Source organism: Podarcis muralis, chromosome 1, assembly GCF_964188315.1.
Source record: "Podarcis muralis chromosome 1, rPodMur119.hap1.1, whole genome shotgun sequence".
Taxonomy (NCBI): domain Eukaryota; kingdom Metazoa; phylum Chordata; class Lepidosauria; order Squamata; family Lacertidae; genus Podarcis; species Podarcis muralis.
The window spans coordinates 9,726,078-9,741,026 of NC_135655.1; the positions used below are offsets into that span (position 1 = coordinate 9,726,078).

The 14,949-nt window shown below is 42.9% G+C and overlaps 1 protein-coding gene across 1 annotated transcript in view; it reads left to right on the top strand.

Moving 5' to 3' along the window:
• Positions 1-14,949, top strand: part of HIF1A (hypoxia inducible factor 1 subunit alpha) — a 39,896-nt gene that overhangs the window by 8,689 nt on the left and 16,258 nt on the right. The window contains exon 2 of the mRNA XM_028740186.2: positions 14,618-14,808. Within this exon, the coding sequence (XP_028596019.1) occupies positions 14,618-14,808 (191 nt within the window). The remainder of the gene's footprint in view (positions 1-14,617; positions 14,809-14,949) is intronic.

Below are 14,949 nucleotides of genomic sequence, written 5' to 3' on the forward strand. Positions count from 1 at the left end.
GTTCTGAACCAAACCATTAGAAAACGCAGTAAAGCCTAAGCAATTTAGGCTAGGGAATAGGATTCACAATGGGTTGTTGGACTAGATAAACCTTTGTTCTGAACCAGTAGGGCACTGGATATGTTCTGAAGCTGAAGTTTGAAAAACACTGGTTGACTGAAGTAGGTGTTGGGAATCTGCTTGGCTCTGAGAACTTCCATAGGCTTCCCAGAAACGAATCCATAAATCAATCACTGGACAGTAAATAGAGAGATTCCTTTCAGGCATGCTGAATGAAGTATGGGATCAGTGCTTGTGTTTCCTTTCTGGCACACTGTCTAGGGCCAGCAGGGATTGGGAACCTTTTCCTGTCTAATGGCTGTATTTCCTCTTGGCCAGCCCTTGGGACACACGGATGTCAGCAGCCCAAAAAATCTGAATGTGGCCAGAGTGGGCTGGGCCATCTCTTGTGCACATAGACCCATCCCTTCACTTTTCTGCAATTCACATCAGCAGAAACCAAGATCATTCATTCCCTTTATTCCTCTCCTCCTGCTCAAGTCACAGCCCATACACAGGTGAAATCTCTCCTTCGGTAATCAGTTTGTCTTGTCCCTCACACTTTCTGCCCCAGGGGCCGCTTGTTAAAGTTCTTGCTTGTGTTGAGTAGGGGTGAATAGCCTTGGGTGGGGTTTTTTATGGTATAACACTTTTCGGTGTATTTGTATTAATTTACTGGATACCTTATTATTATTAATTTTTTATTTAAAGCTTTTTCAGCTATACAAAATAAAGTGAAAAAAGAGAAAGAGTGTAATATATGCACACACACACATGTGCGTTCACACATATATATGCATAGGTATATATGCTAATACATATATGATTATTAATGATGAGCCTCTTGGGCTTGCTGATCGGAAGGTCGGCGGTTTGAATCCACGTGACGGGGTGGTCTCCCTTTGTTCTGTCTCAGCTTCTGCCAACCTAGCAGTTCAAAAGCATACCAGTGCATGTAGATAAATAGGTACCGCTGTGTCAGGAAGGTAAACGGCGTTTCCATGCACTCTGGTTTCTGTCACATTGTTCCACTGCACCAGAAGTGGTTTAGTCATACTGGCCACATGAACCAGAAAGCTGTCTGTGGACAAACACCAGCTCCCTCGGCCTGAAGCGAGATAGTCGCCTTTGACTGGACTTAACTGTCATGGGATCTTTTAATAACCTACTATATTCTGTAAGAACTTGCTCCAAATATCAATATATTTATCCAAGCAAAGTCTGTGTCTATGAGAAATCCATTCATATGTTGCAAGTGCTGTCATGCCTTCAATCCATTGATTAAAGGAGAGCATATTTTTGTTATTCCAACTCATGAATAACACAGCTTAAAAGTTTGGCTGTGACTGAGTGGGAAGAAAGAAAATTCTCACTAGCAGAGTGCTTCAGAAATTGCTATTTTTAAGCCCTATCCAGCCCTCCTCATCCCATATCTATGTAGACCAGCCGCACAGAGTCTGGATTATTTACTGTATATGTAACTAAGCAGGAACTTCTTTTTACAAAGCTGTTGATGCTAGTAACATGAGTGGGGCATTTCAGGCATTTCAGACAGCACTTCCAGAATTATTTGCAGCACTCAAAGCTGATAATACAATTGAGCACTCCTGGAACTGCACAAAGAGTTAACAGCTGTTAATGCTGGTGAAAAGATGATCCCACTTGTTAGTAGTTCCCCATCCTTAGTCTAGGTCATGGGTTGATAACCTGTGGTATGCAACCTTCCTGGGCAGGATGCAGGATTACTTAATCCAAGTTCACGCCTTGCATTCAGAATCAACTACATAAACACTCTAGTTTCCAGGGGATTTCATTTTAAACAGATGTTCTGCATTTTACTCAGTTACCTAGACTTTTAATTGTTAAAAAATGAAAGTCTGTTCATTTGTTGGGACATATTGAACAACTTGCCATATGTATGCCTGCATACAACTTTTTAAATCCCTGCAAGATTAAACATATTGCAAAGTTAAAATACGGAATGCAGAAGCTATCGGTTAGATGGCTGTTTTGTTTTCTAACGAGTAGGCAGTCATAGTTATGTAATTTGTCAAGGTAGAAGCTTTTAAAGGGATGGTTGTCAGTACAGTGGTACTTTGGTTTAAGAAGAGTCCTGTTTACGAACAATTCGGTTTACGGACTCCACAAAACCGGAAGTAGTGTCCCGCTTTGAGAAATTTACCTCGGTCTAAGAACAGAATCCGAATGGCGGAAGGGCACTGGCGGCGGGAGGCCTCATTAGGGAAAATGCGCCTTGGTTTAAGAACGGACTTCCAGAACGGATTAAGTTCATAAACCGAGGTACCACTGTATGTCTAGAAAACTTGTCCATTGCCATTGTTGCATCATCATGCTGCAGCAAAGACTGGTATGCTTTTTACCAGATGATTAGTTTAGACTGGGAATCATTACTTTTGTCAGTATGCACACACTCTAAATGTAACTCTTGGAGCTTCAAGGCATTTTTAGAAATACAGGTTAGCCCACACTGCAAGGAGCTCCAAATCAGCATGGCAAAGTGGGGGAAAGATGGGAGCAAAGTGAAAGGACACAAGGATACTGTAGTTGTGGCCTCTGTGGTCAGCCAAAACAAAGGGATAGGACCACAGACTCCTACTTTCTGTTTGCTAGAATGCCTGCTCATCCAGACCCTCCTCTGAGTTTTATTTTCAAATGCTAACCTGCAGCGAGCTGTGGACCAGCTTTGCCCCATCCCTATGAGATCTGGCAGCAGCCAATGTAATTCAACAATAGCTGTAACAAGTCTGTCCTTCAGCATACCCGGAAGTGGATAGTAAATGATGGAAGGAGAGATGGGAATCAGAAGAATTCTCTATCCATGGTAAAATCCCTTCTTGCTGATAGGGAAGGATAAACATCTGATCTGCCCCACCCCCCAACACACAACTAAACTTGTCAGTGGTCCTCCAAGGAGGGGATGGAAGGAACAGCTTCTGCTTGAATCAGAGAATGAAGTGTGGAGCACTAATGGAGCTTCACTGACTCTCTAGTTCAGGGGTAGGCAACCTAAGGCCCAGGGGCCAGATGTGGCCCAGTTGCCTTCTCAATCCGGGAATCAGCATGTTTTTACATGAGTGTCCTTTTATTTGAAATGCCTCTCTGGCTTATTTGTGGGGCCTGCCTGGTGTTTGTACATGAGTAGAATGTGTGCTTTTATTTAAAATGCATCTCTGGGTTATTTGTGGGGCATAGGAATTCGTTCATTATTATTTTTTCAAAATATAGCCCGGCCCACCGCATGGTCTGAGGGACGGTGGACCAGCCCACGGCTGAAAAAGGTTGCTAACCCCTGCTCTAGTTCTGTGAAGGCAATTCCCAGTAGGAATAGCAGCATCATGGTCCTACTGATTATTGGTATCACTCTGTAAATAAACAGTGATGATAATTCTAATTATAATAATTGAACTCATTTCTGACCTCTGAATTTAGGTTCATCAGCCCCTTCTTCCTTTTTATTAGTGGGATTTTTTGTTTGTTTCCACAGTAACAAGCAGCCTGACAAAGCCATCTTCACCCCTGGAAGATGGGACCCAAAGTGCTGGGCTATACTGCATCTTTCAAGGGAACCTCTCATCAGTCTGCTTCTGTCTGTGAAGCCTGCTGTGAGGTCCTGGTACACACAGTCTCATAACATTAGCTATATATTTATAGTTTCCTCTTTGCGGCCATATGAGATAGGTAGTTGACAGATAAATAACAAAGTTTTTGGAAGCTGTGCGTATGTGTTTGAGGAATACATTCACAACCTCACCAAGGTTGCCTGTGTCGTCTTTTTGAGGCTCTCTGGAATCCTAACCCGAGGAACATTTGATATCTAGTTGTCCCCTGATGGTCTCATTTTGTATTTAAGTACAAAATACATATATCCTTAAAAGCCAGAAAGAATGAAATACTGGATAAAATGCTAAGGAAAAATCAAGACAGGTAGCTGGGGGGGAAAAAACAGTTATAAGCCAGATAAATTGAAATTTTTTGGATCAATTTTTGTTGGTGAAAATGTATGTAATCAGTTTAGTTAAAAGTAATTGTTGTTGGGATATAACATGCAATAAATAAAATAACAAGCACAACAACCTTTCCATTCTACCTGACAGTTACCTGAACTCTAAAGCTTGCATACTCTTTCAATAAACTGGTCCAGAAAAATATTACATTACCTATTTTGTGTATCTCATTCTCTAGAGTTTCAAAGGAACTCTAGTTTTTGTCACTGTACTATAATTTCTGGCGACTTACCACTTCCTCTAGGTCACAGCCCAGCCCAATACAGTAACACCTAATTTACAGGCAACTGGCGTGAAAAGAATATACAATACCAGTGAATTGTGTGGTGGTTTTCCTGAAACCAAATAACCTACAGAAGACAAATTAGTGCTGCCTCTTATTTTGTAGGCACTGAAACTTTGTTTTCTGATTATTTTGTTGAAAGCTGCTTTGAGCTTGTGTAAAGGTTGCCTGTAAATGTGTTATTTTTAAAAAAAATTGTCTTGTTTACAGGGCATACTTTTTCGAGAGTTGTCTTGTTTACAGGACACATTTTTTTTGAAAATAACTTAAGTTTTGAGGTGTTAGGATAAAAGCACAAGAGCAGCTCCTTTAAAGGGACTGCCTGGGGGGGGGGAAATAGCAGAAGGAATATTTTCCTCTGTTTATCCAGGTGGACTATTTTGTTTGGGCATCTGAGTTGCTTGTTTTGAGGTATTCTCCAGCACTAATGTGAATACTTAATGGTGGTACATTTGTCTAATTTAAAATAGTCATATAATATGATTGTATACCTCTCAAATCACCAGGAGACTTAATCCCCATGGTTGACTTCAGTGAGACTACTTTGGAGTAATTAATTTTGTGGATTGCAATCTTTTATCATTGGTTTGTGACTTGATCACTAAGCATAAATCACGAGCTGCCTTTTCATTAACCCTTCATTGCACCTGCACATTTATATTTTTGGAATAAAACACTTAGAAGCAAAACAGTTCAGTAGTCAGGCTTGAGTATCTGAAGCATTTAAAATTTAGAGTCCAGATCTTACAGCTTTGTTGTTGTTTTTTAACCTTCCCAACTGCTTCACTTATAGTGTTAGGTTTTGCGGTCCCTGGAAGCAGCTATATGATGTTGCAGGCTGGAATTATTTAGCTATACAGTATATATCAAACCTAATAGTGGGAGAAGTTTTGGGACACAGTAGTACATGTGAGTTTGATAATGTTGGTAAGGCAAGCAAATGGGGCAAGCCATAGTTCCCAACATTGCTGCATAAGGAGTGCCAGATGCAGTATTTACTCAGCAGGAAGAAATGGCATAGGCTGTGCAAGTTCTATCCTCCATTGTTCTGTGCTCAGGCTTTCAGTTTTTGGAAAATATTCCTACTTTGTGATCAAAAACATTTGCCACTCTGATTTCTCACTGTTGAACCCTGCCCACGCTCCCTTAGAAGTATATGCAGAGTCAGGTTACTGCTATTCTAGCAAGCATCCTGTAAATTAAAAAAAGGTAGTTCTCAAGAAATTTGGCTCCATCATTTACAATTTCTACTAAGGGACTCAGCAACCACATAAGACCTTCTGTGGAATTTAAGCATGGTTTACCATGAAAGCAAAAAATAAATTTTGTCATTTGACTGCAAGCATAAATATTGGATAAGGACACTGATAACTTCTTTCTGTTGGCTTTTTTTCTGAGTTGGATTCCTGTAAGAGATTAAAACCAGTGTTAGAAACTCAGATATATAATCTAATCAACAAATACAGCAGTGTTTTTGTGAGACGTATGTGCACACTGATTACAGCTGATTGGTTGGACGGGACTTCAGGAATATGAGTTGTCTTGTTCTTTCAACTTACCAAGCTGCTTTTGTACCTTTGATCTTTTATTTGTTGGGGACTGCTATATTTGCCATTTTATAAACTTGAAAAAACAGACCTTTTATATGAAAGCAGATATACATGTAACCCTTGTCAAGACTGTTTTTTGGATTTTAAAAATGTTTATCTATCCTGGGAATTGTACTTGGGCTAAGTCTGAAAAACAGCTTAAATTATATTTAGTTAAAATAAAAAATTTAAAAATAGTCAAGTAGCACCTTAAAGGTAAAGGAACCCCTGACCTTTAGTCGAGTCGCAGACAGCTCTGGGGTTGCGACGCTCATCTCGCTTTACTGGCCAAGGGAGCTGGCGTACATGCACACAAAAGTATGCACACAAAAGCAGATACCTATAACAAACTTAGTTGCTCTCTAATGTGCTACTGGACAATTTTTTTATTTTTTATTTCGACTGCGTCAGACCAGCATAGCTACCTACCTGAATTTATATTTAGTTAGTTTATGGCGGGTGGCACTGTGGCCTAAACCACAGAGCCTAAGGCTTGCTGATCAGAAGGTCGGCAGTTCGAATCCCCACAACAGGGTGAGCTCCCATTGCTTGGTCCCTGCTCCTGCCAACCTAGCTGTTAGCAAGCACATCAGAGTGCAAGTAGATAAATAGGTACCGCTCCGGTGGGAAGGTAAACGTCGTTTCCGTGCGCTGCTCTGGTTTCGCCAGAAGCGGCTTAGTCATGCTGGCCACATGACCCGGAAAAACTGTCTGTGGACAAACGTCGGCTCCCTCGGGCAGTAAAAGAAGATGAGCGCCGCAACTGGACCTAATAGTCAGGGGTCCCTTTACCTAGTTTGTGTATACACCCCAGGCACTCTCAGGCCCCCACTGAGACAGAACGGCCCAGAGATTCATCTCTACACACCCTCAAGGCTGTGTTATTCCTATATATTTGAGCCCTTTTCCTATTAGTTTCTTAATCACCCTACACTCTTTCTCCAAGCTTCCTGCATTTACCCTTATTTTGGTGTTTCATCTAGCTTTCACAGGCCCTGTCCCAGACCAAACAAGCATCCAGTTCCTGAAGAGAGGCGGCGGCCAACCCTCCTTGCTTTTCCTTTTCACAAATGGCCAGATTGCACTTAATTAACCATCTGTTTTATTGGCTAGTTTTACATGTTGGGAAAAGGGGAACACAGAGCTTCAGAAATGAAGCTCAAAACCGTGTGATACTGGAGACTGTATGTGAAGACTTGGAACAGGAGTAATTTTTTTCCTGGTTTTTATACATGATTGCTGTAAAATGGAGATGGGAAAAGTTTTCACAGGATAAAAATGAGACTACTGGAAAGGCCAAATCTATGTGTGTTTAAAAATGTAATATTTTGTGTTTTATTTTTATAAGTGGTTGTATATGAATTTCACTTGCAAAAAAAATATGGAAAGGGTGATGATAGCTTAATTATTTTGAATAACTTTTAGAACAGAGGATAAAGTAACATAAAGTAATCTGCAATAAAGGAAACACTTTTAAGGCGTTGTATAATGAAGCAGGTGGTGCTAATATATAATATTGGTGGAGATAGTTCCTTTCAGCAGTGTTTAGATGATCATCACGGCATTTCTTGGTAATCATACTAAATGTATAGTAGCAGTTGTTTCAGAATCCAGTATTGGCAGAGCATAAGTGCTGTTTACATGTATTTTATAAACAGAGGACTTAATTACTATTGTTGCTGTTCCAGTGAGGGCATTAAGTCCTCAGTCAGGAAGACCACCCATGGAATCAGTATCAATTCTTTTTTATTTAGCCATTATATAGGGACAAGCAGCCAAACTGAAAAACGTCTGCAGAAGTCAGTTGCTGTTAAACCATAATCCCTCTGTAAAGCTTAAGATGTGGTCTTCTTCACTGCCTGGTAAGGGCATTAAGACCTGCAAATGGAACCTGGTTAGTTAGATTTGTCATGGCCTGATGAATGTCAGCTTGTAGTAACATGGAGGTGGGCTTTTTCTCTGGTGCCACCAGTATTATGGAATGCTCTGCCTGCTGAGGCCCCATTGGTATTGGCAGTCTGGTCACCCTTGAAGATGCGCTTCTTCAGACTAGCATTTCTTCCTGTTAGATATTTAATTTTGGATGTTTTAATGTAGTTGTTTTACTGTGTGTGTGTGTGTGTGTGTGTGTGTGTTAATTATGGATACCTGTAGTTTTATAATTGGCTTTATTCTTACTATTTTGCTGTTGGATTTTGTCTCTCATCTGTCTTGGTAGCTCTTTGTGAAATAAAATGCAATATATTGATAATTCTTCTTACTACTAACACTACTACTAATAGTACAGTAGCAACATTGGGCTAAATCAGAGATAGCAAATATGATGACTTCCAGATGTAGTTGGACTACAACTCCTTACATCTTTGACCATTGGCACTGTTGGCTGGGGCTGCTGGGAGTTAAGAGTCAAATATCATCTGGGGGGCTCCCAAGTTGGGTACCACTGTGCCAAACAGTGTGCCTGCTGGTTGATGAGAATGGTCTCAAGTATAAGGTTTGCATTATTGTCTGAAAAAGACCTGAGCAAAGTAGAGGTAACCTAGAGCTGAGAGCGAATAGAAAAACAAGACTTTTGTTTTTAACAAGACAGATGAAACCACAGGTGGAACATTGACAAATCTTGAGTGCTACCCTGTACTCATCATAACTTATCATTATTGGCAGATCCCTGTGTGCATGCCACAATTCTGCAGAAGTGCAGAGAAAACACCAAATGTGGAAGTGGCCACAGAGCTCTTGCTTCCTGAGAAACTCTGCTTTTGCCTTTTAGTGGTGGTGGTGGCGGCTGTTAGAGAGGAGTCTTCAAGCCTTATGACGGTGAACGTTGCCTTGAACACTTGTATGCAATGTTTTTTCCTTATGGAAGCCTTAAATGTGGTTGAATAAGATACTGGCCGGTGGGGCAAGGCCCTGGATGGCTGTTTGCAAGGAGAAACAGCATGATGTATGCACAGCCCTGGCTATCATTAAAAAGTTAGCAACAGTCTATTCCAGAGCTGGGGAGCCTGGGGCCCTACAAATCTTACTGAAGTCCAATTTTCAGTATGGTCAGGGGACAGGAATGATGGGAGTTGTAGTTTTACCCTATCTGGAGGGCCACAGGCTCCACAGCCCTGGAATAGTTTCAGTCCATTCTCCATGCTCCCATGATTTCAGTAACGAAAGGACCCCCAAGGTAGCATAAAACTATACTATATCGCCTGCATCATGAATCCCTCTTCAGTTTGTGCTGTGGATAAACAACATTCCTCTGGTAAATACGCTTCAAGTCATGAGTTACCTTGACAGGACTCCAAGGCCGTAGGAAGTTGTACAAATCCTGCCGACCTAGTTCTTTGTGTAACTTGGGGAGCTGCCACCCGCATTGTGTTTGTGACACAGGAGTGCTTCTGCCTGTCAATAGTTATGTCTAAAAACACGATGTGGAAAGAGGAATGTAAGCTGTGTTCAAGAAGGGTACATTGACTGGCGGATGTTGCCAAAGGCAGGAGAAGCAGATGTTGCCAAGAGAGATGGGAGCGGCTTGGCAGCATCCACAGGGTGTGGGCCAACCCTTTCCAACAGACACAGCAGCGAGTTCTGAGGAATCCAAAACGAATCAGGCCTACAAGTATTTGCCTATTTAAAACAACCCGATGAACTTCAACTTTCCACCCAGAAGATACTGTTCCTTCTCTCTGCCAGTTCATTTCCTTCCCCACTGCCATTTTTCTCCCATTTCTTTGAGCCGCTAGCCTTTTAAAAAAGCCCTTTCCTATCTTCCCACCCTTCTCTCTTTTGACATGCTGTGTTCCCAAACCCCAGCTGCACCTCGTCTTACAGCTTTGCTTTTTATTTCTCCTCTCCAAACCCAGATTGGAGCATCTCTGCGAATCACAGTTGACGATCCTTACTATTAGAGCAGTTTAGTCATTGGCAGAAGGACTTTTCTGCCAGCCCCACACCCCTGCAACATTGCCACAGCTTATTCAGTTGCTGCAGGAGGTGCCAATGGCATATAATATATGAAGCAACTTCCAGACCCTTATCGGAGGGTGGGATACGACTCTAGCCATATTGTTACCATGAAACATCAAGTAACATTTCTGGTGCTTTTTATATGGGCTTCCTTGCCAGTACAGTGGTACCTCTGGATGTGAATGGGATCTGTTCCGGAGCCCCATTCGCATCCTGAGCAGAACACAACCCGCATGCGTGGGTCGCGATTTGCCGCTTCTGCGCATCTGCAGGACGTCATTTTGAGCGTCTGTGCGAGCGGCGAAACCCAGAAGTAACCCATTCCGTTACTTCCGGGTCACCGCAGAATGCAACCTGAAAACGCTCAACCTGAAGCATCTTTAACCCGAGGTATGACTGTATTTGAAACTCTGGTATAAGCTAGATGCCAAACAGCACCTTAAACCTAGGTTGCGCTTGCCACAGTGGAATGTCTTGTTTGTCAGGGGGTTGGAATAGATGACCCTCGGGGTCCCTTCCAGCACTACAGTTCTACGATTCTATGATCTCAGCTACATTGTTTGAATGTAGCTTTCTCGTACAACAATTCTCTTGTCCCAGTATGCAAGAAGTAGAAACACACAAAGTGGAAATGGCAATGAACCATGAACTAAGGCAGAAGTTTTTAAATGCTGATTGCTGGGTTCCATTTGGGTGGCTTGTGGAAAGCAGTCGTGTGCGTGTGTGCGCTTGCACGCTTCTGAAATACCACTTGTTGGAAGCTGCAAGAGACATTGCCGCCTCTTAAATGTTGTAATAGCTTTATGAATAGGCTTATTAGTAGCCTTTTGAAGTTACCGTAAATATTTCATTTGACTGAATTGTGTATGTGTGTGTGTGTGTCATCACAATCTGATAGAAGTGGCGGTTAATCACATCTGAATTAATTTAAGTGCTTGCTGCACTAGATCATTTTAGTGGGTCTGGCTTCATCGTAGAAACAGATGGGTTGTGCAGCTGAGATGCTTGATGGATCCATCCTTGGTACACTGAATCAATTGATTGCTGGCAACCTTGCTCATAATTCAGGTAGCAATATGTGATATTTTAGGAATAGTTTTATTAATAACCACATAGCTCTTTTTATAATACTGCTTGAGCGTTCAGAGTAATGAATCATATTTACAGCCTTGTAAGGCAGATGTGGGGGAACATTTGACCCTCTTCATGTTTGCTGGACTGCAGCTCCCATCAGCCCCAGCAAGCATGGCCAATGGGTATTGTAGTTAAGCAATATCTGGAGTGCCGAAGAGCCCCCACACTTGTTGTAAGATAAGATCTATATTAACATAAGGTGTGCAGGATCAGACAAAAGACCCATCTCATCTGTCAGGTTTACCACACTGGTAAAGTTGTCACCCAGAGAACCTAGATTTGTAGGGCTATTAATTAATTAATTAATTCCTCCTGGAAAACCTCCAGAGCTGGCTATTAATTTTATGTATTTATTTCAATAATTCATATCTTCCGAGAGAGTCTCGGCAGCTTACATCCTTCATCAAACACAAAACAATACCGTAGCTGCAAGCATCATTTGAAAACTGCCTTTCAACTCCCCATTAGTCACTTTTATGCTGGCTGTTCTGTTTTCTTCACTATCTTCCATCTTGCCTTTCACTCTACTAGTCCAAATGCCACAGGAGCTCCCTTCCAATTCTCCTCCCACAAAACCCAGCACACTGAGCCCTTAAAATCATCCTCTGTGCTCTTCCTCCACCTTCCAAATAGTTCACTTTATAGCAGCTCTCCTACACATTTCTCAACAATTCACTGCCTCTTGCTGCCAAATCATTCCTCACGGCACTGCTGTGCCAAACCTCCCTTTCATCTCACCCAACCTTTTAGTCCTGTAGTCAAAACTCCTTCTGAAGTCAACAGCCCCTGCTCCTTATCAGTAGCATATTGAACCGTCACATTTTGGTTAATAGATGCGGGCAGACCTGTTTTCCTCGAATTTCTCCGATCGCTTTTTATTACGTCTGTACATTGCCTTTCCAGCATAAGCTACCCAAGGTAGCTAAGATTAAAATGAACTCTTTAAAGGTTATATATTAAACAATATTGATATAATGGTTAGTGTCAGACTAGGATCTGGGAGACCAGAGTTTGAATTCCCACTCAGCCATGAAGCTCACGGGGGACTTTGCGCCTCTCACCGTGAACTCCTGCCCGGAGAAGTGGGATATAAATGTAGTATTAATAATTGTGTGTATGAAAACGGGGGGTGGGGGGTGGAAATCACAGTTTGTTGTGAAATGGTGGCCACTCGGCCACATTTTGGATTAGCCCTAGGTGTGCACAGTAGTTCAAAGTTGACAAAATTGCCTCTCAATTTGAGGAGACATACTACCCTTCAGAAAAACAAAGCAAAGCAAAAACGAACATTTGCAGTATATTTGATTTTTAGAACAATTCTTGGCTCAGCTGGTGAATTTCCTTGTAATTGCCACAACACAGAGAATTTTTAGAGTAGAAATTCTGCAGAGAAGGGTGCACGTGACGAAGTGGTAACAGAAGTGAAACTACCGAAAATAATGATTTTGCATAGACTTTTCTCTGTCTTCTTTAAACAAATGGGGGTTGGGGGTTGGAAGGTGAGCACATATTACAGAAGCGATGCTGCAGATCCAGGGTATCTTGTACAGTGGTAAAGGTAAAGGGGACCCCTGACCATTAGGTCCAGTCGTGGCCGACTTTGGGGTTGCAGCGCTCATCTCGCTCTATAGGCTTAGGGAGTCATGTGGCCAGCATGACTAAGCTGCTTCTGGCGAACCAGAGCAGTGCACAGAAACGCCGTTTACCTTCCCACCAGAGTGGTACCTATTTATCTACTTGCACTTTGATGTGCTTTCGAACTGCTAGGTTGGCAGGAGCAGGGACCGAGCAACGGGAGCTCACCCCATTGCTGGGATTCGAACCGCTGACCTTCTGATCGGCAAGTCCTAACAGCGCCACCCGCGTCCCCTGTACAGTGGTACCTCGGGTTAAGTACTTAATTCGTTCTGGAGGTCCGTTCTTAACCTGAAATTGTTCTTAACCTGAAGCACCACTTTAGCTAATGGGGCCTCCCACTGCCGCCGCGCGATTTCTGTTCTCATCCTGAAGCAGAGTTCTTAACCCAAGGTACTATTTCTGGGTTAGCGGAGTCTGTAACCTGAAGCGTCTGTAACATGAGGTACCACTGAACGACCCTTTCCCTCCCCAAGAGAAATCTCTGAATAGGACCTCAGAGGACGCATGCCAAGCGGCTTATAAGGCATTCCTGTTCAAAAGGCATCGCTGCTCAGTTTCTCCATGAGTAAGTCATCTGGATAGCTTAAAGGAATTGCCTTACAAGGAAGATCTGAGCTGCTGTGAAATGCAAGCTATATTGGGTAGAAACAGTAACTGGAAAAAAATAGCTCAACCTTTCAAAAACTGGATATGAGGATGGTGCCTCCCCTCCTGCTCATCTTTCCTAAACTGCTACTTCTTTCAGGCTTTGCATATCTCTGTGCAGCCGCTGCTCTGGCTTACTGGTTATCCTCCCCACCACTCTGGTGGAGCTATTCCAGTGGGACCAGTGCCACACATAGAGCCAGTACCACAGGTAGAGCCATGTGCTTGACCATGGCAGGCGTGCTAGCACTGCTTTGCTTTTGAGTTTCTAGTACTGTGGCCTTCAGAGGCATGTCTGGTGTTGGCAAAGGACAAGAGTGTCTACTAGTGGTGGCCCCTCACAATGGGATTCCTTCCCCAGGAAGTCCCAGTCGCCCGCACCGTGCAGGCTTTTGCAAAGATAGCCGAAAGCTTATTTCGGGCTGACTAAACAAATTTAATTATTTTAACAGTGATTATTATTTTGTTGTTTTGGCATTTGTTTTTGGTTAAGCGCTCGAAATAGTTCTGAAACTTCATTATTTCGCACTGAACGCAGTAACTCTGTATTGGAATTGCTAACAATTGTTAACTGCTTGCAAACCACTGCTTTTCAACCTATGGACAGCTCCTGCCAGCCTCAGCCACCTTGACCAATGGACAAAGAGGATGGGAGTTATAGTGCAACATCATCTGGGGGCTCAAGGCTGAAGAACACTGTTGTCAACCCCCTATGGAGCCTCTTCTAGCACTGAATGTCAGATTAAAGGAGACACGGGTGGTGCTGTGGGTTAAACCACAAAGCCTAGGACTTGCTGATCAGAAGGTCGGCAGTTCGAATCCCCACAACAGGGTGAGCTCCCGTTGCTCGGTCCCTGTTCCTGCCAATCTAGCAGTTCAAAAGCATGTCAAAGTGCAAGTAGATAAATAGGTACCGCTCCGGCAGGAAGGTAAACGGCGTTTCCGTGCGCTGCTCTGGTTCGCCAGAAGCGGCTTAGTCATGCTGGCCACATGACTCGGAAGTTGTACGCCGGCTCCCTCGGCCAATAAAGCGAGATGAGCGCCGCAACCCCAGAATCGGTCACGACTGGACCTAATGGTCAGGGGTCCCTTTACCTTTACCCTTTTTAAAGTGCAGTTATGAAGACTACGTGGTTGAGGTTCTTTCTCCCTTCTAGACTAAAAACCTGTGGTGTTTTTCAGGTGGCTAGGAGAGTGGTATGGTGGCTCTATCTTCAGGTAGTTGCTTGGAGGCAGTAATTCCTCAGTGAAAACACAAGGCAAATACACATGGTCTTAAATACTCATGCTTAACTTCATTTCCGCAGGATAAGTTCAGAACGCAGAAAGGAGAAGTCCAGAGATGCAGCCAGGTGCAGGAGGAGTAAGGAATCGGAGGTGTTCTATGAACTGGCTCACCAGTTGCCTCTTCCCCACCATGTGAGCGCACATCTCGACAAAGCCTCAATTATGAGGCTAACGATCAGCTACCTGCGCATGAGGAAACTGCTTGATGCAGGTGAGATTTTACAGTTGAAGTAGGATGGAGTGAAAAGTAGGGTTTGGAACAATTCGGTGAATCAGAAGTTTTAACTCTTGTGTTTCAATGATCTGAAATTGCATCATTTCCCAGCAGCTTAATTTAACTCCCCACCCCCTG